The sequence below is a fragment of the Stenella coeruleoalba genome, assembly GCF_951394435.1.
Source record: "Stenella coeruleoalba genome assembly, chromosome: 1".
Lineage (NCBI taxonomy): Eukaryota > Metazoa > Chordata > Mammalia > Artiodactyla > Delphinidae > Stenella > Stenella coeruleoalba.
Genome location: NC_137169.1, coordinates 632,694 through 660,067, shown reverse-complemented (window position 1 = coordinate 660,067; position 27,374 = coordinate 632,694). Strand labels below are relative to the sequence as shown.

The window sequence follows — 27,374 nt, the reverse complement described above, 5'->3', positions numbered from 1 at the left end:
GTCCTGTGCTCTGCCCTACTCCCCAGGTCCGCGTTCCACCTCCCACACTCAGTGGTCCTGAAACCCTGCCGGGGCTTCTGGCTCGAATCAGAGGCCTCGCCCAACTCCCCGCTTAGCCAGGACTGCACAGCCCGCCACGAGGCCGGGTTCTGCTTTGGCCAAAGTCTGCCGTCTCCACAGCCCGCCCCAGGCGCAGGGAGGAGGCGCTGCTGGGGTTTCGGTCCAACCAGTGTTCTTGGACGACACCGCGAGCCCGGGCCCCATCCTTTCTGGCCCAGAGACCGGGATCCTGGCAGGACTCTGGACCCGTGAGTCCTGGGAAGAAGCGCAGGACACGCAGGTCGGGAGGGGCCAGGCGGGGCCTCTGGCCGAAGCGCAAAGCCCAGCGCCGGGCCAACGGCGGAAGAGGCCAGGTCGGGATGGTCCGGGGTGGGGGACCCACGGCCCTGCCCCAGGCAGGCAACCAGGCGCAAAGTCCATTAATCTTTTTATAAAATACAGAGTAGGGGCTTGCGAAGGCGGTCGCGGGGCGTGGCCCCGGACGAGGCAGGGGGCGCGGGCTACACGAAGATCTGGATGCGGTCGCGGATGGGCTGGCGGCAGATGGGGCAGGCGCTGAGCGCAGCGCCGCAGGGCGCGCAGGCGCCGTGACCGCACTGGAACACGAGGCGGATGTGGCTGTCGATGCAGATGGGGCAGGTGATGCGCTCCTCCATCTGCCGGTAGCGGCTCTGCAGCTCCTCCACCAGCTGCCGCGGTGGGCCGGGGGCGGGGGCGGCGCTGACCACCTCCGTGCCGTCTGCGGGAAGGGGTCCCGGTCAGAGGCAGGGGCTGTGGAGGCCCGGGGCTTGGGGGAGAACCGCGGGTAGGAGCGTGGGCCACGACAGGGGACGGAGCCGTGAACCGCGGGGCGACGTGCAGCGGCCCACACGGGGGGGGGGGGGGGCGGGGGGGGCGCCGAGCCCCACCTGGGCGGAGCTTCTTGACGATGACCGCCTGGCACCTGATGCACTTCTTCATCCTGCGGGCGCACTCTGCGGGGGAGGGCACGGCTGAGCGAGGCCCCCCAGCCCGGTCGCCGCACCCCCGCCCCTGCCCCCTGCACTCACCCTCACACACCGTGCGGTGCTGGCAAGGCGAGAACAGCACCAACAGCGCCAGCTCCGAACACACCAGGCACTCAGCGGCCTCGGGCCCGGACGGCGCAGTGACGTGCAGGTTGGTAACAGTGTTGGGGGCACTGAGCGCCAGCCTTGGGCCCTGGGCCGCGCCCCCGCCGCCGCCAGCCTGCCGCTCCCTGCGTGGGCAGAAGGGGCTTGAAAAGGTCCAGGGCTGCGGGCGGCCCGCCCCCGGCCCCCGGCCCGGCCTGCTCACCGGAAGCGCTGGGCACAGCCCTGCAAGGCTTTGAGCAGGCGGCCCTCAGCTGCCAGGTCCAGCGGGCTCCGGCCGCGGTGGTTGGCGTAGCTCAGGTCGGCGCCCTCCAGCGCCAAGAAGCAGGCGACCGCCGCGCCCGCCGTCAGCTCCGTGCTGCCCGGAAGGCCCGAGGCCTGTAGCTGGGTGGCAGGACAGACGACGTGAGGGTGGGCGCCTGGGAACACTGGCCTGGAGGGAGCCGGGCTGGCACCGGGCTTCAGAGACCTGGGCCCCGCCCGAGACCCCCGGAGCCGCCAGAGGCAGGCGGGTAAAGGCCCCTGCCGGCAGAGGAGCCCGGGTCCTGACACACGACCCCCGCCCATACGGCACCCCACCCCCTTTCCCAGGCTGGTCTGAAGCACAGAATCTCAGGAACACTGGCCACACGGCGGTGACTGGGGTCGCAGAAGACACCGCCCGCAAACCACTGCGGCCCGGGCTGTCCCACCCTGAGAGGGCCTGGTCAGGGCTGTCCCCGAAGGTGGAGGTGGGCAGTGGACCCAGGGGCCTGCAGCCAGGTGCCACGGCCCACCTCTCAAGCACCCAGAGTCACGCTTCCTCACCCTTGACAGCAGCTGCAAGGCCCCTGGGTCCCCCCCGGCCCCATCAGTCGCCAGGGGCAGCAGCTGGTGACGCTGCAGTGCCACATGCAGAGCTGTGTCCCCCTCCTCGTCCTCGGCATTGACGCTGCAGCCAGCGTCCACCAGCAGCGGCACCAGCCCCACGTGGGCCTGCTGCACAGCCAGGTGCAGCGGGGACTGGAGCTTACGGTTGCGAACATTCACGTCACAATGGCCCTGGGGGGTGTGGGGGGGTACAGGCTCAGCCCAGGGACCCTGGTGGGCCCTGACACCCCGGTCCCCGGGCCCGCCCAGGACCCTGCGTCCACACCTCTCGGATGAGAACCTGGGCCACCTCCCTGTGGTCGTTCAGGGCAGCCAGGTGCAGCGCTGTGAACCCATCCTCCTTCTTGGCGTCCACCAGCTGCCGGGCCCGCGCCAGAATCCTTCTGACGGCTCTGCGGGAGCAGGGAGACGCGTCTGGGGTCAGGGGCGACCCCAGAGTGGCCCGGCAGCACCGCAGGACCTGGCTGCTGGCTATGCGTCCACCCCAAACTCACAGTGTGTGGCCTTTGAGGGACGCATGGTGCAGCAGGGTGAAGCCTTGGCTGTTCGTGGCAGTGACGTCGATGCCCGGCACCTCGGTGAGGACCTCCACGATGCCGCTGGCGCCAGTGCCCGCCGAGATGGCACAGTGCAGGGGCGTGTCAGCATGGGCGTCCTGCCGGTGGTGGGCCAGTGATCACTTGGCAAGAAGATCTTGGCCACTGCCTCCTTGACCCCAGGGATAGGGCCAGGGGACCCAGCACTCACGGGCAGGTTGACGTCACAGCCGCACTCACAGAGGACCCTCACCACCTCCAGGAAGCCCCTCTGCACGGCCACGTGCAGCGCCGAGCTCCGGGTGCCGTTAAGAGTGTTGGCCCCGCAACCCCAGCTCAGGAGCACCCGGGCGGCCTCGGGCTGGTTCCTGGCGGGAGAGGAAGCAGGAGGGGCGCTGTGCCCACTGGCTGGACCTGCAGGCCCGGCCCCCCGCGCCCCGGCCAGGCCTCACCCCAGCGCCGCGTAGTGCAGCGCCGTGCTGCCCTCGTCGTCCGGCAGGTCCACGCCCGCCCGAGCCTGCAGCAGCAGCCGCACCAGCTCCACCTGGCCTAGGTAGGCAGCCACCTGCAGGGCGGTCCTGCCATGGTTCTTGGTGTCCACCTGCCGGGAGGGCAGAGAGTTAGCCCCCGGCCCCGCCCCTCCCGCTGGGGCTGGTGGGGCCGGGGCGGGGGTGGGGGCGGCGGGGGCTGGTCTCAGGAACTTGCCTGCTCCGGGTGCCGCCGCAGTAGGTCCAGAGCCCGGGCCACGTTGCCCAGGGCCACCTCCACCACCAGCCTCCCCGGGTGCTCCAGGTCACTCTTCTGGGCTCGAAGCTTGTCCAGGACAACACTCAGGGAGCCTGGGGAGGGCAGGGCTGAGGTTCGGTGGTGGCCAGGGGCGGCCCCGCCCCCCACCAGCCGCCCGCGCTGGATGCCCTCACTTTTGTTCTCCCGGGCGCGCTCGGCCACGTCCAGGTTGGCGTCCTCCTCAGGCCGGTAGGCCACCAGGCAGGAGGGGCTGAAGGTCCACAGCTTACCGCTGACCAGCACACCCAAGTTCCCATCTCCGAAAACCTTCAGTACTCTCCCGATGTGGCCCAGAGCCTGGGTGGGGAGAGGGCAGGGTCGCAGGTGGGCCTCCCAGGGGCGAGGGAGCTGGGGGTGGGGAGGCAGGGCTGAGGGACTCACGGGGGCCATGTCATCTGTCCACTCGCCATGCCCGGCCTGCAGCCGCTTCACCATGTCAAGGTCGTCAATGACCCGCACAACGTCACCCACCGAGCAGGAGTTGTGCTGAGTGACAGAGAAGCATGTGAGGGGCCCCCGGCAGGTGTGGCTGCCTGGGGTCATAGAGCAGGAGAGCACCCCCACCCAGCTCCACAGGACAGGCCTGGACAGGACCCCAGCCCCTGCCCGAAAGCACAGCCGGAGGGTCTGGCCCGATAAGGGCAACAGGTCACCAGGGCAGCCCTTGCTGGCCTAGCCTCAGAGCCATGCGGGTGACAGCCAGAGAGGCAGCGGACATCAGCATCTAGACGGGACAGAAGCCAGCGTAGGGGGGGGGGGGTGCAGGCCAGGGTGGGCCTGTCCCTGCACACTGACGGGGAGCGGGCAGCACAGCCAAGACCAGACTAGCCTGGCTCGGGGGAGGGGGGCCCACAGGATGACCAGGGGCCAGGCCAGAACAGCACAGAGGGCGTCAGGGCTGCATCTCCCCCACCCCCAAACCTTTCCTAGCAACTCACTCCTCACCCGTGCCCTCGTGGGTACAGAGATCACTCTACAAACCACCTGTCCTATGACCCCACCATCCCCCATCCTTGAAGGCAGATGTGCCCCAGCAGTCCCAGAGCCGAGTGCTGGCGCTGCCCCCGCCCAGGTGCCATCACTGGACACGCCGCTGCCCCCCACCCCCTCCATCCCTCATCCAAGGGATACTGCTTCCCAGACAGCTCTCACCACACCCACCCCGCCCTCCTAAGAAAGTACCCCAACCCGCCACCTCCTGCCTGTGAGGCTGCAGAGGCCCCTCTGGCCCTCAGAACGGATGTTCGCGCCTGACCTGCTGCCCCGGCTTCCAACAGCTCCCCGCGGCCCCCACCCCCGTGCCTCACACCAGGGTCCCCTCTCCTTGGACCTAGTCCCCTCTGGACCCCACCATGCCCTCCCCTCTTCCTTCAGGGCCCGAGGGAGGCACTCCCAGGGCCAAGCCAGCACGCTGGGGGGGGCACGGAAGCGAGCAGAGGGGCTCGGCCCGGCCCCCATGCACCTTGACGAGCGCCCCAGGGTGGAAGGTCCAGCGGGTCTTGTGGCCGAACTGCACACGCACGTCCCCGCGGTCCGTGATGCGGTGTACGGTGCCCATCTGTCCGATACACTGCGGCGGGTCACGGAGGCTGTGGCCAGGTGGAGCACGAGGGCGGGGGTCCAGAGGATGTGGGGAGGGGGGGGCATGGGGATTTGGCAGGTGGGGCGGCTCACCTTGGCCATCCGGGGGTTCCATCCGCCGTGGCCTTCCTGCATGTCCCTCAGGATGTCTGCATCCAGCAGACACTTGACCTTGTCCCCGTGCTGGAAGGGCTGGCCGTCAGCACTCACCCTGCGCTGCAGCTCTGCAGGCTTGCCTGGGAACGAGGTGGCAGGCCCGGCTCACAAGGGTCCCTCCGCCCCCACCCCTCCCCTCCCCTCAGTGACTTCACAGGCCACCCTTGGCGCAGGGCTGCCGCTGAGGCTCAGCCAGGACAGAGAGCAACCGGGTGGGTGTCAGTGGGGCCCGCCCATACCGAGCCTCGGGAGATGCTCCCTGTAGTAGAAGCCGCCAGCTGCCTCGCCCACACACTTGAGGTCCACCTTGCCCTTGTGGCCCACGCGGTACACGTTGGTGGTGCCGTCGGCCCATGTCACGCTGGCCACACTCCGGCCCGTCTCCACATCCCAGCCGCGGATGTCCACCACTCGGCCCGGCTTCCCTTCCCCTCCTGGGAGACAGTGGCCCCACCAGCAGACTAAGCCTGCGCCACGGGGATGAGCCATGGCCAGTGGCAGCCCAGCCCCCACCTTCCCACCCTGGACCCCACTCACCATCCTGCGAACCCCACTCCCAGTCGGGGCCCCGAACCACCTTCGCTCCCTGGAAGATGCCCCTTAACGGGATCCTTGGGAGGCCCTGGCGGGGACTCAGCGTGACCCTACGAGAGGAAGAGTGGGTCCCAGGCCATGGGAGCAACCGTGCCACAGAGCAGGCGACCGGCTCTGCCAGCCTTGCTCCTCCACTCCCAGCCCTGGAATCTAAAGGATGGGGCGCCGCCAGCTCCCAGGCCCAGCTCTCCCTCCCCCCGGAGCAACTGGTCCCACAGGTCAATGCCCTCCACACTCTGGGCCTAGAGTGGGGCTGCGGCCCAGATCCCTCCAGGAGACCTTTCTTTTTTTTTTTTTCAATTGGGCCACGCCGTGCAGCTTGTGGGATCTTAATTCCCCGACCAGGGATTGAACCCGCACCCTCGGCAGTGAGAATGCAGAGTCCTAACCACCGGACTGCCAGGGAAGTCCCTGGGGGACCTTTCACGATGTCAGGCGAGAAGGGCGCCCCAGGCCCACCCTCACCACACCCCCTCTACGTGCGCTCACGCCAGACCTGCTACCTCCCGTTAGAGCTGACCCCAGAGCTCAGCGCACGGCCTGGCCCAGGGAAGCTCAGCACGCGGGAAGCAGAGGAGTGAGCAGGGCCGGCTTGGCCTGAGGCGCCCGGACAGCTGATCCTGGTTCCCACATTGGCCAGGGGCGGCTGGGACGTGGAGCACACCCCTCCCCTCCGTGTGTGGGGGGTGTCAAGGAGGCGAGGGCAACAGTGCAGGGAACAGGGGTGCACCTCTGGGCACCCACGCAGCCCAGTGGACTCCTCCCCGGCCTGGTCCCCCCACCCCGACCACAGCAAGGGAGCCTGCCAGCCAGGCCAACAGCACCTCCACAGGCGCGGACGCCGGCAGCCCACTCCAGGCAGGCCACCCTCAGCGCCCCGGCCACGGCGGCACTGGGGGACCACTGGGGAGCCTGGCTCTAGGAGGGGCCCGGGACACCGGACAAGGCCCCATTCACAGCACCCATCTGCGCAGACCTGCCCGGTGGACACGGTTGCCTTCCGCAGGGGGTAGGGACTGGTGTCAATGCCCGGGCCCCCCGGCATGACCACGACCCTGGCCGCTCCTCCAGGAAATGGCTCAGGAAGGACTCGACCTGTACCCTGGGGAGTGGCCAGCGGGAGGCAGCTCCAGTCCTCGGGGCCCAAGGCCGCTCGGACACCGGGGTCGGCAGGGGAACTCACGGGCGCGAGTGGGCCGTCTCGTAGCGCTCGAAGGCGTGGGCCACGTCGTGCTTGTTGTGCATGTAGCACTGCGTGCAGAGATCGTAGTCGAAGCAGACGCGGCACTTCCAGCGCATGCCCCGCAGCCCGTGCTTCTTGCAGCAGTCGCAGATAATGTTGGGGTGGCGGACGCCTGCGGGCGGGCAGCGTCAGGGGGCGCCGCGCGGCCCCGCCCCTCTGCCCGGCCCCGCCCCCTCCAGCCCCGCCCCCGGGGCCCGCGCACCGATCTGGGCGTTGTCGTAGAGCAGCAGGTCATGCGCGCCCTGGTAGCCCGCGCGGTAGTTGGTGCGCGTGCCGTGGTCCCACTGCACGACCACCGTGCGGTCGGGGGTCGAAGGGCTGCCGTGGCGGCCGAGCTCCACCACCGTGCCCACGCCGCCCTCGCCGCCGTCCTGCTGGCCCCACTTCCAGTCCACGCCGCGTACCACGCGCATGCCCACCTGCACGCCCGCCTGGGGGTCTGGCTCCATGGTGGGAGACCTGCGGGCAGAGGGCACCCTCAGGCCACATCGAGAAGGCCACACGGGCTTGCACCAGTTCTGAGAGGGCTTCCAGGGAGAGATGGGTGGGAACGGGGGTGGGGTGGAACACGGGGAATGCCCTGGGGCTGGAGGGGGGCCTGTGCAGTAGAGACCAAAGGGGGCCCACGTGGCCACCCGCCAGCAGCACGGGAGACCAGCTGCAAAAGCAGAGGTGGGCCCGTCCTGGAGGGAGGGTGGGACACCTCTTTGAAAAGGGCCTGCCAGCCGCTGTGGGGAGCTGGAGCAGAAGTGTGGGGGACATCCTGGTGACAGGACTGCAGGTCCCCAGGGAACCAGGGGACAAGACCCGGCTGAGAGGAGGGTCTGCCCGCACTAGCAGACTCGGTTCTGGGTGGCTGGCGTACAGGGGGCCGCCAGGATTGCACACATCAACGTGAAAGGTAAGACGATAAAACTTCCCGAAGAAAGCAGACTTTCTTTGTGTAGCCAACCGAGAAGCTGGACGGCACTTAAGCCTGGAGAGGCAGCAACACGTACGCCAGCCACAAAGGCCCTGTACCTGGAGTGTGGAAGGAGGGCCTGCAGATCTCATGCACAAAGCAGACAACCCAAGAGAAAACAGGAAAACGCTGGAACAGGTGCCCCCAGCAGCTAACACACGCAGGGTCTGCTGCCACCCACAGCCCAGTGGGCAGTGCTGCGTGGTCCTTCTCCGAGAAGCGTCGGCCGGCCACCCCAGGCAGGCCCTGACGGAGGTGGCGTTGTTCACAGCAGCGCCCGCCCCGACTGCTCAAGGGTGAACTGGGTCGTGACACGTGAGTTACCTCCAAGAAAGCACAAACCACTGCACTACACACAGCAAAGCTCACAGACGCGTATTCAAGGAAAGAAGCCACGAGCCTGATTCCACCAATAGAAAGTTCACAAATGGGACAGACAAATCCAGGGCACCAGAGTCAGGGAGACAGCAGCGGAGGCGGTCACGGGGGACTTGGGCCCAGGGGAACATGCTACTTCCTGATCTGGGTGCCAATTATACGCGTGTTCACTTTGCTAACTTGGATCACTTATGACCTGGGCCTCCCTGTATATGTGATTCCTCAATAAATTTTTTTACGACATGAATGGATGTGGACAACGCCTGAGATGTTAAATCAACAGGACCTGATGCGGGAGAGGGCTCAGGGCTCCAGGACTGGAGGGGGCAGTCGCCGCTCCATCTCTGGAGACTGAGCCTCTGCAGTGGAGCGGGCTCTCAGGCAGCATCGGGACCCCGAGGCTGGGGAGACGCTAGCCTGGGGCCCCCAGCAGTCCCACTGCAGAGCTCCTGGGATGCCAGAGGGAGACCTTGAGGCTGGCTGGGGTGCAGCTGGTTCCTGTTAGCGCCCAGAGGCCCAGTGAAGCCACAGGCCACCAGGCCAGCCCAGAGCTTAGCCAGCAACAAGAAAACCACACGTCACCCCTCCACCTGGACCCTGCCCCCCAGCCCAAAACTCAGAATCCCAGGCCTGAGCCCACAGGTCATCTGACGGCCACCGTCTGTCCAGCCCCACCTTGAGGTCTGCGCCAGCACAGGGTGTGCAGGGGAGGGGCACTGCCCACAGGGCGAGGCTCCTGGTCAATGCCCAGCCTAGGGTCCAAGTGAAGGACCCTCAGATTCTCAGCAGCATGAACTGCTCAGCCAGCTCGGCTTCTGCAAGTCCCCCTGCCTCCCGGGCAGGCGTCTGTGACCGCTCCTGCCTCACCCCTCCCAAGACCGCCAGGGCTTCCAGACGCAGGTGGACGATCTAAAAGGACATGCCTTCCCAACCCGGTGGCCAATCTCCTCAGGGAAACCACTCGCTGCTCATTCACCTGGCCGGCTGACCCCCCCCCCGGGGCCATGCCACCTCCGTCTCCTGCCGCCCTCCAGCCACCCTCCCCTCTGTGGTCTCTGGCCCCTGCAAAGATGGGGCACCAGGGCTTCGCCATCCTTCCTGCCACAGCAAGAAGGCCACACGAGAATGCCCGTGGCTCTTCACTGCCAGCGAGCCCCAGACGAGGGCTGAGGGCCTGTGGGCCGCCACCTCGCAGGGCGGGCCGTTCACGTGTGGCCTTGGCCTCCTGCTTGGTGTCTCTCCGTCAGCAGATGCCACACGTGTCTGACTCGGGCAGAGCAGCACAGCCTGAGCCAGTGGCCCAGTGGCTTAGTGGTGGCGCTGCCGCTTAGGGCACAGGCCCTGTCATGGTCAGGCTGCCAACCTCAGCCAGATGGCACAAGCCCTCCTCCCCGCCGGGAGCCTCCAGAATTGGTCGTGGCCCGTGGGCAGTGCTGAGCTGCCTCTCGCCCTTCCCAGGCGCGCCTGTTGAGCCAGTCAGACTCGACCTCGTTCCAGGCAACCACAGACCCAAACAAGTGTGGGGAGACAGGCCCAACGAGAGACCCCTGCTAGCAAGGGGCAGGCCATCTGCAGGGCCAGAAACTGGCCCTACGCTGCGATAAAGGGGCAGGAAAGGACGCCAGTCCCACGAGCCGGCACTGTGGCCCTTGTGCAGCCAGTGGCACGCCTTCTGCCTGTGAGCCCAGCCCCTCCGCCTGCCGGGCCAGCTGTCACCCCCACCCTCTTGGCAGCCTACAGACCCACCGGCCACAGGCTGCAGAACCATCTCCATCAAGACAGGGGACGGGGAGCGGACCCCCTGAGCAGGATATCAGGTGTGCCCAGTGCCTGGCTCTGCCCTCAGGGGAATGGTCAGAGAGCGAACAGAGGGTGGAGGACGCCCAGCAGGGCCTGTGGGAAAACAGGACCAAGTCCCAGCCAGCAGTGGCTCCCCCGGGGCACCAGGGAAGTCCAGCCTGTCGCGAGAAGCACCTCTGACCAGCACCTGCTGCCTTCACACCCCTATTTGAGCACAGCCAGACAGCTCTCCAGTGCTGGCCAGCATCCTCCCTGCTCCCCAAGGATGCCCCTCCCGGGAGCCCACAGGCCCACAGGGGACAGAGCCAAAAGGACTCGCTGAGTCTCGGGCTTCCTCCCACGCAGACCAGTGGCCCTTGAGGAGGACGGTGAGAAGACAGGAGCAGCCCGCCCTGCAGCACCCACAGCCTGGGAGCCTCTCCACCTCCCCTCCACGCTCCAGCCCTGGGGGGCCCGGGGCTGGCCCTCAGCCGCAGCACCCGCGCCCAGCCTGGCGTCACCCGGCCTGGGGCCTGAGCAGGGCCCCCAGAGACGCCTCCCTGCTCGCCCTACTGGCTCCCGGGCCTCAGCGCTTGGGCACAGCATAGCAGGACCCTTGTCAAGCAGGCCACGTGGCTTTCCAGGCCTCTCTGCCACTTTCCTCCCGCCACGTGCTTGGTCTTTGTCACTGTTGTCACCAGGGCCCAGCAGATGGCCGCTCGTGCTCCGTGTGACCTCAGGTCCCCGGCCTGCCCAGTGTCAGGGGTCACTACCTCACCTCGGAAGGTGCCACCCGGGTGTGAGGAGAGGGGGTGGCCAGCGAGGAATGGATCGGGGTCAGGAGCAGGGGGGCAGCGAAGAAACCCTGAGGGGCTAGGGAGGAAGGGGACCCCCGTTTCAGTGCGAAATTCACCCAAAGAATTCTTCCTTCTTCTTCCTTTGCCAGAAACGCCGTACTTTAACGTCTTCCTCAGAGCTCACAGGCCACCCCTGGCTGGCACCGGCACCCCCCGAGGCCGACACTATGAGGGTTTACGATGACCCTGAAGCGCTCCAGGTGCGAGCAGTCGGCACTTACCTTACAGCACACACCAGCCTCTCGTCAGCATCCCGGATGCTTAGCTGCTCTTTCGTGGGTCACGGGTTTGCTCAGACACCAAGATTTCCTGTTGGAAACTAGAAGCGACTGCCGACGCAGAACACAGCAAACCAAACAGGTAGCCAGCCAGCAAGTCTGGGGAAACATGGTTTTTAAAAGGCAGTTTTACACTTTTAGTATTTACCATCGCAACCAAACAGGTGGACACCTGGATCTGTTCTGTTGGTTTACTAGTTTCTCTTTTCACAAGAAACTTGCGTCTCTTGGAATGCAGAACTATTTCTAAAGCACACATTGGGACAGTAGAGAAATAAGGTGTTTGCCCTATTTGGACAATTTCATCGGATAAACTTCAACAAGCCGCAAAGATGAAATCCATTTAGCTAGCGAGCTGGCAAACTGCCTTTACTGAGAAGAATAAAGTTGTGTGCTGACTGCTCACGACCAGAGGCTGCCACTCCTTCCCCGGCACCTCCGGCTGGGCTGGTGATGCTGTTTAAATCCACACCATGTGTGGCACAGTCAACTGGCAAGACTTGGTGACTCACAGTCTCCGGTCATGCGGCAGCTCTGGCTAAGGCAGAGGTGGCCATCCTGGGTGCCCAGGGAGTCTGGCCCCTCAGAGACCAGGTGAAGCCCTGAGACCCGACTTGGCCCAGTACAAACACACCAGCTGGGGGAAGGCCCGAAGGAAGTAGAGGGAGGTCATCACCCAAATCTTGGCCACCCAGATGGAAGCCCTCAGGCACCCTGCAGACTGCGGTGTCACGACCCAGCCACTGCACAGGGCCAATCTTGGACGGGAGCACAACCTTCAGATACTTGTTGCACCTGCAGCAACAGGCCAAAGTGAGAAGGCAAGACGAGGGCACCTGCCAGGAAGGACCAGCTTTGCCAGGGCTCCCACTCTCACGCTGCCTCATCCCCAGCCCCGCTGGGCCCCCCAGGACCCTGTCTGGCACCTTTGCTTATTGCCTCTATTGGCTCTGAGCTCAGAGGGAGAGGCAGGATTATCTACCACCCCACCACCCCAGAGACACACTCAAAAACAAGCAAAGACCCTCTGACACAGCATCAGACAGAATCCGAGCCCCTCAAGAGCTCACCTGTCCAGCTGTTCCGACGCCCCCCGCCCGCCCAGAGACTGGTGGGCTGCAGCCCTGATGTCTGGAGACTTGCGGACTGGCCTCGAGCCTTGCTGAGCTTCAGCGCAAGCCCTGTGCCATCCGACCCTGCGGCGGCGGGGACATGCCAAGACGCACAATCTACACGCCCGCTGTCCACAGGCTCATTCCCGGGCCCACGACCACGACCCCAGAGCTGCCCCAGGGGCCTGGCTCCTGCCCTGCAGGGCTCCCTGGGGTCTGGGGCCGCCGGGGATGGGGTCGGAGGGCTGGCGAACGGCAAGGCCCCGGGCTGAGCCTTGGACTCGAGCAGCTGGCCTGCGGGGGGGGCGGGGCTGGACAGGCTGGGCCGGGCGCCCGCCCCGAAACTGACTCCCCCCTCACTCCCTGGGGTCCGCCCCGCCCCTGTCATTCGTCACCTTCCTCAGGAAGCCGCCCCGGGCCCCCGCCGCTGCCAGTCCCCGGCCCTGGCGCCCTTGTCTACCCCTCCACTTGCCCCGAAGTTTGCGTCCCGCCTGCTTCGCGTGGGGGCTCCGGGGGCCTGAAGAGAGCCGAGACTGTCAGCCGGCCGACTGCGGCCTCAGTGTGTGCGGCGGCCGGCCAGCGAGCTAGGCTGCTCAGAGTCAGCCAACCAGCCAGGCCGCCCCGCTTCGCCGCGCAGCACCAGAGCCCACCGGCCAAGGCCGCCCGAAGCCCCCGGCGCTTGGGGCTCTGGGGCCGCCGCGAGGCCTGCCGGGACTTGTAGTCCGCAGCCCGCTAAGACCGTGGCCGGGGGGCGGGTCCGAACCACAACTCCCAGGAGGGCAGACAGCGCCGTGACGTAACGGGGGCGAGGGCGTGAGCTACGGCTCCAGTCCCGCCCTGATTGGGAGAGGGGGGCCTCCAGCTCTGCTTTCCCGGGAAGGGTTCGGGTCGGCTGTTCGTCGCCTGACTGGGGATGGGCTCGCGTCTGACAGCGTGTGCGCACGTCGTCAGAGGGATGCGGACTGCAGGCTGTGGCGACTCTAGGGCCTCTCACCACCCGGGGCCGCGGCCCGGAGGGCGCGGGTACACTGCCACCCAGAGCCTCCCGGGCTACCGAAGACTGCGCACGCGCGGGCGCGGGATGCGCGAACCAGGCGGCCTTGCCTTCGCGCGGAGGGGCGGGGCCTGAGGCGGAAGTGCGTCACCCTTGCCCTACCCTACGTGGCGCAGCTGAGTTCGGAGACGCGTTCGGTTGCCGTGGAGACCCGCTAGGCCGGGTCTCCAGGGCGTAGAAATGAGAAGTTGTTACAGCCAACTCCTTTTGACTTGACTTATTTTATAATCGAAGTCACGTAATTCAAAAAGACACATGCGGGCTTCCCTGGTGGCGCAGTGGTTGGGGGTCCGCCTGCCGATGCAGGGGGCGCGGGTTCGTGCCCCGGTCCGGGAGGATCCCGCGTGCCGCGGGGCGGCTGGGCCTGTGGGCCATGGCCGCTGGACCTGCGCGTCCGGAGCCTGTGCTCCGCGATGGGAGAGGCCGCAGCAGTGAGAGGCCCGCGTACCGCAAAAAAAAAAAAAAAAAGACACATGCACGCCAATGTACATTGCAGCACTATTTACAATAGCCAGGTCATGGAAGTAACCTAAATGCCCATGGACAGACGAATGGATAAAGAAGATGTGGCACATATATACAATGGACTATTACTCAGCCATAAACAGGAGCGAGGTTGGGTCATTTGTAGGGACGTGGATGGATCTAGAGACTGTCATACAGAGTGAAGTAAGTCAGAAAGAGAAAAACAAATATTGTATATTAACGCATATATGTGGAACCTAGAAAAATGGTACAGGTGAACCTATTTACAGGGCAGGAATAGAGACACAGATGTAGAGAAAAAACATATGGACACCAAGGGGGGAAAGTGGCGGGGGTGGTGGTGGGATGAATTGGGAGATGGGGATTGACATGTATACACTGATATGTATAAAATACATAACTAATAAGAACCTGCTGTATAAAAAAATTTTTTTTTTAAGTTTTTTAAATAAAATCAAAGTCACGCCAGTGCATGGTTTTTTATTCACGCAGAACTGAAGACGTAGTGAACAACAGCGGTCCCGTGCCAGTCTCTCCAGGGGCAAATACTCCCAACCCTTGCAGCTTTTCCTCTGGCAGAAACCTCCACGTTTCTCAACCAGAGACTGCTAGTTTTTGATGTATTAAATACAGACATTTCTATGGACTTCCCGAAGTAAGGGAGGAAGCAGGCTTTCCAAGCAACTCCCCGCCCGCCCCACCCCCACATTTTCACGACTCTTTGCGGGTGACGGTGTAAAACCACGCCTCCATCTTGTACCGCATTTTTTTTCCTTCTTACTTACCTAGTATTTCTCTTGTGCCTAGATTTTTACGTGGCTAGTTTTCTTTGCCACTTGCCTATCAATAACATTTTGCAAAGGCTCAAACACCTTAGAGCTGTTTAATTCCTGGAGGCCCCTCTCCCAGAGCCCCCTGGCCCGTGTTCCCTCCAGACTGATGGCTTTCTCAACCCACCGCACAGCTCTGCTGTCTTGACCTTTCCTCTGCTGTCATCCCCGTGACTTGTTGCCTTTTTCCTGTGTTGATTCCCTGTTTCCTGGAACCCCTTTGTAGTTTACTCTCTTATTTTGCTGAAGTCAGTCCACTAGTAGCTTCCTGGGAAGGGTGTGTGTCTGAAATGTGTTTATTCTACTCTCATCTCTAATGGTAGGATATATACAGAATTCTAGATTGGAGATACTTTTCCTTCAAAACTTTTCAATTCATAGTTTTTAGCTCCCAGCTTCCAGGGCTGCTGTTAAAAAGTCCAAAGCCATTCTGATTCCTGTCCATTTGTGTGTGATCTGTTTGTTCTCTCTGAAAGCTTTTAGGATCTTCTCTTTATCCTTGGTGTTCTCAACTGACACAACAATATACCTTGATGTGGGCCTTGCTCATTGGACTGTGCACACAGTGGTTCTCTCCATCCTACGGGCTCATGTCCTTAGTTTTGGAACTTTGTAAAGAACAAGGCTCTTCCATATTCTGTGTTATCTCTTGATGAAATTCCTGTTACTCACATTCTGATTGGACCTCTAATCTTCTTCTCTCACCTAGTGTTTACCTCTTTTTCTGGTAGATATTCTTAAATTTACCTTCCATCCCTTCTTTTCGTTAGTTAAGCTCTTTGATATTGTGATTTATAACAAGAAATAAACCTTTGGTCTTTGTCCCTAGCTTCTGGCACAGAGCTCCTAAAGCCCTTGAATTTGCTAAGTCAGAAGAGTCATAAAGGAGATGCAAGAAGGAGGAGATATGGGGATATATGTACACATATAGCTGATTCACTTTGTTATACAGCAAAAACGAACCCACCATTGTAAAGCAATTATACTCCAATAAAGATGTTAAAAAAAAAAAGAGAGAGAGAGACATGGGACACAGTCGTAAGTAGATCACTTTCACTGAATTTCCTTGTCCAAGATTCACTTAGGAAGGCAAAGTGTGTTATTTTGAGGGGCATTTGAAGAAAATGGTAACTTTAACATTACCATGGAAGACTATGTGTGTAAATACTACAAATAATAATTCTGTCTATTAAAGTAAAAAGAAAAAGTCATAAAGGTGCATTTTGATATTCATATCAAGACTCTTTCAATCACACTTGAGTTTATGTTAACAAGGTGGTCTCTGGAAAGCTCCTAGGAGTGGGGGCTGGTTGCCAGGGGAACCAACCAAGTGATTAGAGGGTTGGGACTCAACCTCACCCTCTGACCTCTGGGGAGCGGGGAGGGGCTGGATATTGAGCTCAATCACCCCTGGCCAATAATTTAGTCAGTCATGCCCATAAAAACCCAAAAGGATGGGGCTGGGAGCGCTTCTGGGTTGGTGAACATGCAGGAAGAGCGTTGTGCTCCGAGAGAGCAGGGAGCTCCATGCCCTCTGCCACACACCTTGCCCTACACGCCTCTTCCATTTGGCCATCCCTGAGTTACAGCCTTTTATAATAAAGTGGTGAAAATGAGAAGCCTGCGCACCACAACGAAGAGTAGCCCCCGCTCGCTGCAACTAGGGAAAGCCCGTGTGCAGCAACGAAGACCCAACGCAGCCAAAAATAAATAAATAAATGAATAAATTTAAAGAAAAGAAAGAGAGAAACAGACAAGAAGTAGGTGAGGCAGTCCTGGGGCGGTGGTTCCCGCAGGACCAGCTGGGCACCCCCAGTTCTGCGCGCGGTTCTAATGCCGGCAGCCGCCACACTGTCATCTCCTAAGAGGAAAATGAGGCAGAATAGGAGAAGATCCTCAACCACTAAAGCTGGACACAGTAGGAGGAGAAGTTACTCTCACAGAATGAAAATCGAGAGTGATGCCGAAAGCTCAGCCTCTGTGCATCGGTGCCAAATGGAATCTCGGAGACAGAGTTTCGGGTGAAGTACAAAAAGAATAGCTTTATTGCTCTGCCAGGCACAGGGGGACACTTGCCTTGAAAAACTATGTGTCCCCACCCGGGAGGATTTGATGAGGCGGTACCCATCAATACTCAGTACTTCAAGGAAGGGGTTGCTGACAAGATCAGGGTGTGTGCAGGGCTTGTACTCCCGTAATCTCATCTCAGCTGGTCGCTCTCCGAATCTTGAGGGGCTTCTCGGGTCCCTCGAATCTCGCCTCAGGTGGTTTCCTGGCTGCTTCCCCCCTGATTAGGAACTGTTCGAATCCGCCCTTTGGAACCCAGGGAAGGTCATGGACTGGAGTCTTGCCTACAAGAAACCGGGGACAAAAAAAGGCTTCTGTGCCCTGGAGCCTACAGGGACACCCCCTCCCGGTTTCAAGAGCAAATTGCCTACTTTTTTACATTTTCAAAAATTGAAGTGTAGTTGATTTCCAATGTTTTGTTAATTTCTGCTGTACAGCAAAGTGATTCAGTTTTATATCTATATATGCATTCTTTTTTCAATATTCTTTTCCATTATGGTTTATCACAGGAGAGTGAATATAGTTCCCTGTGCTCCACAGCAGGACCTTGTGGCTTATCCACCCTGTATATAATAGGTTTCATCTGCTAATCCCAACCTCCCACTCCACCCCTCCCCCAATCCCCTCCCCGTTGGCAACCACAGGTCCGTTCTCTGTGTCTGTGGGTCTGTTTCTGTTTCATAGATAAGTTCATTTGTGCCATATTTTAGAATCCACATGTAAGTGATATCATACGGTATTTGTTTTTCCTCTGACTTACTTTGCTTAGTATGATAATCTCTAGGTCTGTCTATGTTGCTGCAAACGGCATTATTGCATTCTTTTTTGTGGTTGAGTAATATTCCGTTGTACACATGTACCATGTCTTCTTTATCCATTCATTTGTTGACGGACATTAGGCTGTTTTCACGTCTCGGCTATTGTGAATAGTGCTGCTATGAACATAGTGGTGCATGTATGTTTTTGGATTAGAGTTTTCTTTGGATAGATGTCCAGGAGTGGGATTGTTGGTAGTTCTATTTTTAGTTTTCTGAGGCACCTCCATACTGTTTCCCACAGTGGTCACACTAACTTTCATTCCCCGCAACAGCGTCAGAGGGTCCCTTTTCTCCACACCCTCTCCAACATTTATTATTTGTACAGTGAGAGCAAGCTGTCTAGAGCAAGGGTCAGAGGTTTGAGGAGGTAAGGCAAGCGGCCTTGAAAGAGAAAAAGCAGGAAATCACAGGTTTCCTTGAGGCACATGGAGCGGGACAGATGCTGGAGGGACAAATGGACCAATGGTCCAGCGCAGAAGGGGTCCGGATGGGGGCGAATTGACGAGCTGTGTGGAAACCTTGATGGGATCAGTCCCATGCACGATGATCAACCCTCCCCATGGAAAATGCTGAGAAATGACGTGGTGAGAATGCCACGATGTTTACAAAATCCCATGAGCTTTAAGGGCTTGTCTCATTATAGAGGCACATTGTGACTATGTAGGTAAAATCATATTTTTAAAAAATCTGTAAATAGGTGTACTTTTTCCAAATGCTGCTCCAAGTTACTTAATAGGATTTCTTTGTATTACTTTCTATTTTTTTTCCAAAAAAATAGTGCATGACAAGACGGTAAACATGCCATTCTCTTTCAGCTGTAATGCTCTTAAAATGATTCTCGAATATACTGTGATGTCAATAAAGCCTTTTAGTTCATTTGGTTTTAAAAAATTTAGTTAAATTGTAGGACACGGGTCAGTGTCCACACAGACGTGGAGAATGGCTGTGTTATTTACCTGAGTTCGTGTTGTTTTTTTCTGATTCTCCTCATAGATAGTACTCTTTCCTAAGTGCAGCTTTTTTTCTCATTTTAGTTCAATTACAGATTTCTAAAGGCCTGTCTTCTGCTTTCTGCACTGACCCCTTTCATCCAGGTCCCTCTCCTCTGTCTGCGTTGGTCTCCCCACTCCCTGCTGTCTCTGGAGCCTTCGTCAGGGGGGCCGCCGTACCAGCTGGGATCCAGCTCAACTGAGAGTGTCGGGACACCTCCAAATAAAAGTGGCTTGAAAAGGCAGAGGATGGGGGACTTCCCTGGTGGTGCAGTAGATAAGACTCCGTACTCCCAATGCAGGGGGCCTGGGTTCGATCCCTGAAGAGGGAACTAGATCCCACGTGCATGCCGCAACAAAGAGTTCTCATGCCACAACTAAGGAGCCCGCCTTCCCAAACTAAGACCTGGTGCAAGCAAATAAATAAATAAATATTTTTTTAAAAAGGGCAGAGGACATTTCCCCCTTTAGTAGAGGTGGTCTAGGGCTGGATGCAGGGTCCCCAGGACTCAGGGACCCGCCTGACTCTCCTTGACGGCTCCGACTTCCTCGATGGGGGCTCCTGCCCAGGCTCAGGTCCCACCTGTGAGCCCGGGAGGGAGAGGGAGGAGGGCCGCCCCACCGGCTGGTGTCCCCTTGGCCAGAACTTGTTGGTCCAGCTGCTGCAGAGGACCCAGGTCAGCCCGAGGTGGAGTTACTCAGAGATCAGGGAGACCTAGCGTCTCCACCCTCGGAAGCTGGTGGGAGCGCTGCGAACCTGGGCGGGCTCATCACCCTGGACCCCTCCAGAGGCCTCCCAAGGGAGCTGGAGAATCCTCCACCTTCCAGAGCGGACCGTCTTTTCTGTTTCTTCTGGGACTCTTCCATTTCTCCCCTTGAGTGAAGCCTGGGCCTCTTCCTTCCAGAAACAGAAGCGGGCGGTGGGCGAACCCTGCCTACCAGGGAGGGGCAGGCACCCTGGAGTGTGAGGCACCAGTTGTGACCTGCTCAGGCCATGGTTCCTAGATGAGGGCACTGCTCTCTGTCCCAAGCCTTGTGGGGCTCCCCGGCTAACCCTCCCATCTTCTCTCCTGATCCTCTCTCAGGGCCCCCTGCGTGTCCACCCTCGGGTCAGAGAGAAACACACCTGCCGAGATCTCTGCTCCCCCAGCGGCGGTGCCTTTGAGGCTTGCTCCCGACCAACCTTTACCCATCCAGCCAGAGACACGGCACTGCCGACGTTTACTACTGTGCACAGTACCTAAAACAGCATGTGTGAGAAACACCCTATGTAATAAACAATTACACAACATAGTGTGACACCCGTTGTTACTTTTTAAAAGTATTTATTTATTTATTTATTTTGGCTGCACCAGGTCTTAGTTGCAGCATGCACGATCTTTTAGTTGCGGCATGTGGACTTCTCTTAGTTGCGGCATGCATGCGGAATCTAGTTCCCCGACCAGGGATCGAACCTGGGCCCCCTGCATTGGGAGTCTTACCCACTGGACTACCAGGGAAGTCCCCTAACCACTGTTGTTACTTTAACATAAAAAGTGAGAAACAGGGCTTTTTGAAACTATACGTCCTTCTGTGTTATTTACTTTTCTGTTACATAAATGCTATTTTTACACAAAATAACAATGACTAACATGGCATTAGTAATAACAGTAGGACTAATTAAACAAACAATATGCGTGCTGAACATATAACATACTTCCATGATGTTTCTTTTTGTTTCGTGACACAGGGATTTATCTTAACTCTTTATATCAAAAATAATAATATTTTGTACTCAATATACATAAATGTAAGACTTTTACAAAAGAGGACACAAACAAAATAGGGACAGAGAGAAACGTGTCATTGTAATTTTTATTAAACAGATGTTTATAGATTTAATAAAAATCACAATGACACGTTTCTCTCTGTCCCATGATAGAGTATTTTTGCTTTCTCTGTCACCTTTCCAATAATTTTCCAACTTTTCTGAACAGCCAGTGGCCTTTCAGATGTCCTTTCCTTGTTCTTTGTAGGAAAACTTAAAACATGAATACAGACAGGTAAACTATACTTTCACCACTTCTATTCTACATTGTACTGGAAATTCTAGCCAAAGCAGTTAGAAAAAGAAAGAAAGAAAGAAAGGGCATCTAAATGGGAAAGGCAGAAGTAAAACTACCCGTATTCACAGGTGACTTGATCTTGTATATAGAAAATCCTAAAGAAATCTCCCATAATGACCACAGCTAATAACCATATTTAACAAATTGCAGGATACAAGATCAACACAGAAAAATTGGTTATAGGGGCTTTCCTGGTGGTGCAGTTGTTAAGAATCCGCCTGCCAATGCGGGGGAAACGGGTTCGAGCCCTGATCCGGGAAGATCCTACATGCCGCGGAGCAACTAAGCCTGTGCGCCACAACTACTGAGCCTGCGCTCTAGAGCCCACAAGCCACAACTACTGAAGCCCACGTGCCTAGAGCCCGTGCTTCGCAACAAAAGAAGCCACCACAATGAGAAGCCCACGCACCACAACGAAGAGTAGCCCCCACTCGCCGCAACTAGAGAAAGCCCACACGCAGCAATGAAGACCCAACACTGACAGAAACTAAATAAATAAATAAATACTATTTAAAAAATTGGTTCTATTTCTACACACTAGCAATGAACAATCTGAAAAGGAAATTAAGAACACAATTCCATTTACAATAGCATCCAAAAAAAATAAAATACCTAGGAACAAATTTTACCAAAGAGATGAAAGACCAGAAACTACATATTACTGTGGAAAGCAATTAAAGAAGACCTAAATAAATGGGAAGACATCCATCCATCCATCTTGAATTGAAAGGCTTAATACTGGTAAGGAGGCAGTACTACCCAAAGCTGTCTACGGACTCAAGGGAATCCCTATTAAGATTCCCACATCTTTTTTTGCAGAAATGGAAAAGCTGACCCTAAAATTCACATGTTATCTCAAGGGGCTCTGAATAGCCAAAACAATATTGAAAAAAAAAAGTTGGAAGACATACTTCCTGATCTCAAAACTTACAAAGTTATCATGATCAAAACATTGTGGGACTTCCCTGGTGGCCCAGTGGTTAAGAATCCACCAGCCAATGCAGGGGACACGGGTTCAAGCCCTGGTCCAGGAAGATCTCACATGCCGCGGAGTAACTAAGCCCATGCACCACAACTACTGAGCCCACGAGCCACAACTATTGAGCCCGTGTGCCTAGAGCCCGTGCTCCGCAACAAGAGAAGCCACCGTAACAAGAAGCCCACACACAGCAATGAAGAGCAGCCCCCACTCACTGAAACTAGAGAAAGCCCGCACGCAGCAACGGAGACCCAACACAGCCAAAAATAAAAAATAATTTAAAAATAAAAAGAGAGAGAGAAAAACAAACAACAAAAAAAGTGTGGTTACAGCATAGAACAGACATAGAGATCAATGGGGTAGGACCAGGAGTCTGGAAAAAAATCCATATATCTATGGCAAATTGGTTTTCAACAAGGGTGCCAGGACCATTCAATGGGGAAAAAACTTCCTCTTCAGCAAACTGGGTAGCCACATGCAAAAGAATGAAGCTGGACCTCCACCATCACACCACCTACAAAATTAAAATAGATCAACGGCCTAAATGTAAGACCTAACACTATAAAACTCTTTAGAAGAGAATACAGGGTAAGTCTTCACGATCTTGAATTTTTTTCTATCATTTTTTAAAACTTTCTGGTTTTTTTCAGAATAACTATTTTATTTATATTAAAAATACTAAATGCAGGGACTTTGCTGGTAGCGCAGTGGTTAAGAATCCCCCTGCCAATGCAGGGGACACGGGTTTGAGCCCTGGTCCAGGAAGATCCCACATGCTGCAAAGCAACTAAGCCCGTGCGCCACAACTTCAGAGCCTGCGCTCTACAGCCTGCGAGCCACAACTAATGAAGCCCGTGTGCCACAATTACTGGAGCCCGCGCGCCTAGAGACAATGCTCTGCAACAAGAGAAGCCACCGCAATGAGAAGCCCACGCACCGCAACAAAGAGTAGGCCCTGCTCGCTGCAGCTAGAGAAAGCCCGCGCACAGCAATGAAGACCCAACGCAGCCAAAAATAAAATTAAAATTAAATTTTTTAAAAAACCTTAAAAGAACTCCTAAATGCAGACATGTAGATATTCTTAGTGTGTGACCTTTTTTTTAATTGGAGCATAATTGCTTTACAATGTTGTGTTAGTGTCTGCTGTAGATTCACACAGTGAATCAGCTGTATGTATACATAGAGTCCCTTCCTCTTGAGCCTCCCTCCCGCCCCAAAAGTTTTTATTTTATCCCGGAGTATAGTTGATTAACAATGTTGCGTTAGTTTCAGATGTACAGCAAAGTGATTCAGTTATACATATACATGTATATTCTTTTTCAAATTCTTCTCCAATTTAGGTTGTTATATAATATTGAGAATTCCCTGTGCTATACAGTAGGTCCATGTTGGTTATCCATTTTAAATATAGCAGTGTGTAGATATGACCTTGAATTTGAAAATGGATTCTCAAATAGGATACCAAAAGAATGATCAATAAAAGAAAAAAATTGGTTATTGGACTTCATCAAAATTAAAAGCTTTTGTGCATTTGGAAATTCCCTGGCGGTCCAGTGGTTAGGACTCCGAGCTTCCACTGCAGGGGTCTTGGGTCCGATCCCGGTCAGGGAACTAAAATCCCACATGCCGGGCAGAGACGCCAAAAAAACAAATTAATTAAATTAAATTTTTTTAAAAAAGCTTTTGTGCATTAAAGGATATTATCCAAAAAGTGAAGAGACGACCAACAGAATGGGAGGAAATATTTACAAATCATATATCTGATAAAGGTCTGCTAATCAGAATATATACAGAACTCTTACCTAACAGAAAGACAAACAACCCAACTAAAAAATGCACAGAGGACTAGACTGGGTGAATAGATACTTTTCCAAAGAGCACATACAGATGGCCAACAGCACATGAAACGATGCTCAACGTCATTAGTAATTACAGAAACGCAAATCAAAACCACAACGAGGCACCAGTTCACACCTACTAGGATAACTATACAGGACTTTAAAAAAACTAATAATAACGAGTATTGGTGAGGACTTGCAGAAATGGGTACCCTCACCCATTGCTGGTGGGAAGGTAACATGGTGCGCTTGATGCGGCAAACAGTTTGGCTCTTCCTCAAATAGTTAAACATAGAATGACCAGCAATCCCACTCTTAGGGAAATACTCAGTTGAAAACAGGCACTCAAACAAATACTTGAGCACACGTGTTCGCGGCAGCACTACTCACGAGGGCCAAAAGGTGGAAGCAACCCAAATGCCCATCAACAGATGAAGGATAATCGAAGTGTGGTCCGTCTATCCAGTGGAGTATTATTCAGCCACATAGGGATGCAGCCCTGACACAGGCTACACCAAGAAGGAAACTCTAACACATTAGTCTGAGTGAAAGAGCCAGACACAAAGTATTACATATTGATGATTCCATGTATATGAAATGAAATATCTAGAACGGATAAATCCAGGGGCCTAGAGGGAGAGCAGCTGGAAACTGCTAATGGGTGGGGGTCTCCTTTTGGGGAGGTGACATTTGTGAGCTAGTTACTGGTGGTGTCGGACGTCATTGTGAATGTGCGAAACACCACTGAATCATACACATTAAAATGGTTAATTTTATGTCCTGTGAATTTCACCTAAATTAACAATAAATAATGGAGGGTTTTTTAAAATAAATTTATTTATTTTATTTTTGGCCACGTTGGGTCTTCGTTGCTGTGCGTGGGCTTTCTCTAGTTGTGGCGAGCGGGGGCTACTTTTCTTTGCGGTGCACGGGCTTCTCATTGCGGTGGCTTCTCTTGTTGTGGAGCACGGGCTCTAGGCGCACGGGCTCAGTAGTTGTGGCACACGGGCTCAGTAGTTGTGGTGCACGGGCTTAGTTGCTCCGTGGCACGTGGGATCTTCCCCGACCAGGGCTCGAACCCGTGTCCCCAACATTGGCAGGTGGATTCTTAACCACTACGCCACCAGGGAAGCCCCAATGGAGGTATGTTAAAAGGACACAGGGGCTGATTGAAATAGTTCCCAAAGGCCGAGCTTGGACAATTTGAGCCACAAAATAAATAATGATAATACAGGACTATAACCCATAGAATAAGTTAAATATCTAAGATTCTATACTGATATAAATAATTGAATAAATAAGTAAATGGGAGAGAAGGCACAGCTCTTCCTTAACTGAAAAACTCTAACTAATAAATATGGAAGGAATGAGAGAAATTGAAAACACCATTAGACAAACACCACAGTGATCACTGTAGGCGAGACCCATGGGTAGATGCTGAAATTAGTGTTGAGGGCGTGTGATGGGAAAGAGGATGTTTTCAGAATCTCCCCGCTAGATATTTATTGATTACTAAGAGAAAAACAGTGACTTTACCATGGAGAAATGCACCTTACCCTGGCATCAAGGTTAACGTCACTGGCCATGAGACAGATGGATGCTGTGTTGTCCCCGATACAATGCCGGAGGACACATCGCCTCTTGCCAAAATGTATGACTTCATTCTAATCCAGAGAAAACATCAGACACGTCCAAATTAAGGGGCATTCAACAAAAGAGCTGACCGATGCCCTGCAAAAGTGTCAAGGTCACAGTAAACAGGCAAACACTGAAGACCCAGCACTGACGGGGGTGGACAAAGGAGCCATGACAACCAAACACAACGTGGGTCCGGGGGCAAAGGCATAGTGGGAAAGTGGCCAACATCTGAATAAGTCCTATAGTTACTAGTGTTGTGTCAAAGGTAGCTGCCTGCTTTTCAGAATTGTTCTAAGGCTGTGTTAGTTGTGAACATTAGGAGGACCTGGATGGAGGGTATATGGGAACTCTCTGTACTAATTTTTCAACTTTTCTGAAATCTTAAAGTATTTCAAAATAAAAAGTTGCACACACACAATGGGATATCACTACCCACTCACGAGCTTTAAAGAGACTGAAAATACCTAGTGTTGGCCAGGATGTTGGCCAGGAGCAACTAGAGGTTTCACACCTTGCCGGCAGAAATATAAAATATATAAACTATAAAACAGCCACCGAGGAATATGATCTGGCCGACGTGGCAGGGTCAATCATATTCCTTACCCCATGCCCCGTAAATTCCACCACACCCAAGTCTTCACCTAAGATGAAGATACACAGCCACACAAACCTGAACGTGCACATTGGCAACAAGCGGCCCATCCAAGACTGGCCAACCCTGCCGGGCATGCAGCCTGGGATGACTCACAGCTGTGCGGCGGGGTGCTGCCCGGTGATACAAGGCAGCGAACAGCTGAAGGGTCTGGACATCCTTACGCTGAGTGAACAAGCCCGACACAGAGGAGGATGGACAGTGCGATTCCATTCGCGTGAAGTCCAAGAACAGGCAAGGCTCCAGCGAGTGGAGTGGGCAGGGAGGGCGTGCCAGGGCTCTGTGGGAGGTGGGTGGTGCAGCTGCCCATTCGTCGAGATTCATCCAACTGTACTCTAAAAATGGAGGCTCCTTACTTAGAAAACCATAAGACTCTGAGCTTCCTCTGCAGGGGGCGTGGGTTCGATCTCTGGACTGGGAACTAAGATCCCGCAGGCATGCCAAACGGTGTGGCCAAAAAGAAAGAAAGAAAAAATTAACACAACATTGTCAATAAACTGTACTTGAATAAAATAAATTTTAAAAACAAGCAAGAACACCCAGAAGACTTCTGGAAAGTGAAAGTCCTGAAGGGTTACTCGCCTTAGCGGCGGGTAGAGCGTATCCAGACCTGGATAATTAGAACGGGGTGGGGCAGTCTGAGAGCGGAACAGAGCAGGACATCCTGTGGAACTCTCATGCACAGAGCGGCTCATAAGTCCCCGGGGAAAGGGGACCATGTGAGGAATGCAGCTGAATCCGGAGCAAGTCCCAGTTTGACCAAAATTAGACACAGAATAAACAGAACCATGGAAGGACTGGGGGAACCAAAGGAGAATCCCTCCTTAACCTCAGGCCTGGGAAGATTTTTGTCAACATGACCCCAAAGCCAGAGCTGATAAATAAAGGGTGCTAGTTTTTCCACGTAAAAATCAAGAATTTTTGCCTCACAAGCAAGGCCAGAAGGCCCCAATCTGGGAGAGCTATGTGCAACTTACATTATAGACGAAAGGCTGAGCAACACACATTGGGAAGACGGAGAGAACACGGGTCCAGGACCTAAAGGGACGGAAAAAGAGGAGGTTAAAAAGGTGACAGTCCGTGTACTCCTTTTTTTTTTTTTTTTAACATCTTTATTGGGGTATAATTGCTTTACAATGGTGTGTTACTTTCTGCTTTATAACAAAGTGAATCAGTTATACATGTACATATGTTCCCATATCTCTTCCCTCTTGCGTCTCCCTCCCTCCCACCCTCCCTATCCCACCCCTCCAGGCGGTCACAAAGCACCGAGCTGATCTCCCTGTGCTATGCGGCTGCTTCCCACTAGCTCTCTACCTTACGTTTGGTAGTGTATATATGTCCATGCCTCTCTCTCGCCCTGTCACAGTTCGCCCTTCCCCCTCCCCATATCCTCAAGTCCGTTCTCCAGTAGGTCTGTGTCTTTATTCCTGTCTTACCCCTAGGTTCTTCATGACATTTTCTTTTTCTTAAATTCCCTATATATGTGTTAGCATACGGTATTTGTCCTTTTCTTTCTGACTTACTTCACTCGTGTACTTCTTTAGGCCAGGACCCCGACACCTCCCGGACGCTGGAAGCGCGGGGTCCGCGGGGCAGCAGTTCACCTCGCGGCCGG

The 27,374-nt window shown here is 55.8% G+C and overlaps 1 protein-coding gene and 1 long non-coding RNA gene across 7 annotated transcripts; both read right to left on the bottom strand.

Annotated features, from left to right (window-relative positions):
• Positions 1–475: 475 nt before the first annotated feature.
• On the bottom strand, positions 476–13,446 carry MIB2 (MIB E3 ubiquitin protein ligase 2). 6 transcript variants are annotated; one of them, XM_079908805.1, is made up of 20 exons: positions 12,773–13,446; positions 11,132–11,287; positions 7,138–7,394; positions 6,876–7,047; positions 5,636–5,742; positions 5,338–5,565; positions 5,036–5,178; positions 4,824–4,931; positions 3,743–3,847; positions 3,496–3,658; positions 3,281–3,414; positions 3,028–3,176; positions 2,787–2,943; positions 2,534–2,694; positions 2,305–2,431; positions 1,977–2,210; positions 1,375–1,553; positions 1,110–1,297; positions 969–1,034; positions 476–799 (listed from the first exon to the last, which is right to left on the bottom strand). In XM_079908805.1, the coding sequence occupies exons 3-20, from the start codon at positions 7,382–7,384 to the stop codon at positions 561–563; spliced, it is 2,907 nt and encodes a 968-aa protein (XP_079764931.1). In that variant the 5' UTR covers positions 7,385–7,394; positions 11,132–11,287; positions 12,773–13,446; the 3' UTR covers positions 476–560. The 6 variants fall into 6 exon arrangements, with proteins under 6 accessions (XP_079764931.1, XP_079764932.1, XP_079764933.1 ...); XM_079908806.1 differs by having other exon boundaries at positions 4,824–4,919; XM_079908807.1 differs by having other exon boundaries at positions 5,338–5,532.
• Positions 13,447–16,735: 3,289 nt separating this feature from the next.
• LOC307197257 lies at positions 16,736–26,171 on the bottom strand. Its single transcript, XR_013831364.1, has 3 exons — positions 25,775–26,171; positions 25,023–25,130; positions 16,736–17,021 (listed from the first exon to the last, which is right to left on the bottom strand). It is a non-coding gene; the product is annotated as an uncharacterized lncRNA (long non-coding RNA).
• Between the last annotated feature and the right edge of the window lie 1,203 nt (positions 26,172–27,374).

What these genes read in the sequence shown, in the direction of transcription:
- MIB2 (XM_079908805.1), bottom strand. Translation starts at nt 7,384, where the DNA reads ATGGAGCCAGACCCCCAGGCGGGCGTGCAGGTGGGCATGCGCGTGGTA. An exon ending in CTACGACAACGCCCAGATCG is followed by an intron (nt 7,048 to 7,137) that starts GTGCGCGGGCCC and finishes GCCCGCCCGCAG; the next exon opens with GCGTCCGCCACCCCAACATT. An exon ending in GCGCGCCCGGGAGAACAAAA is followed by an intron (nt 3,415 to 3,495) that starts GTGAGGGCATCC and finishes TGCCCTCCCCAG; the next exon opens with GCTCCCTGAGTGTTGTCCTG.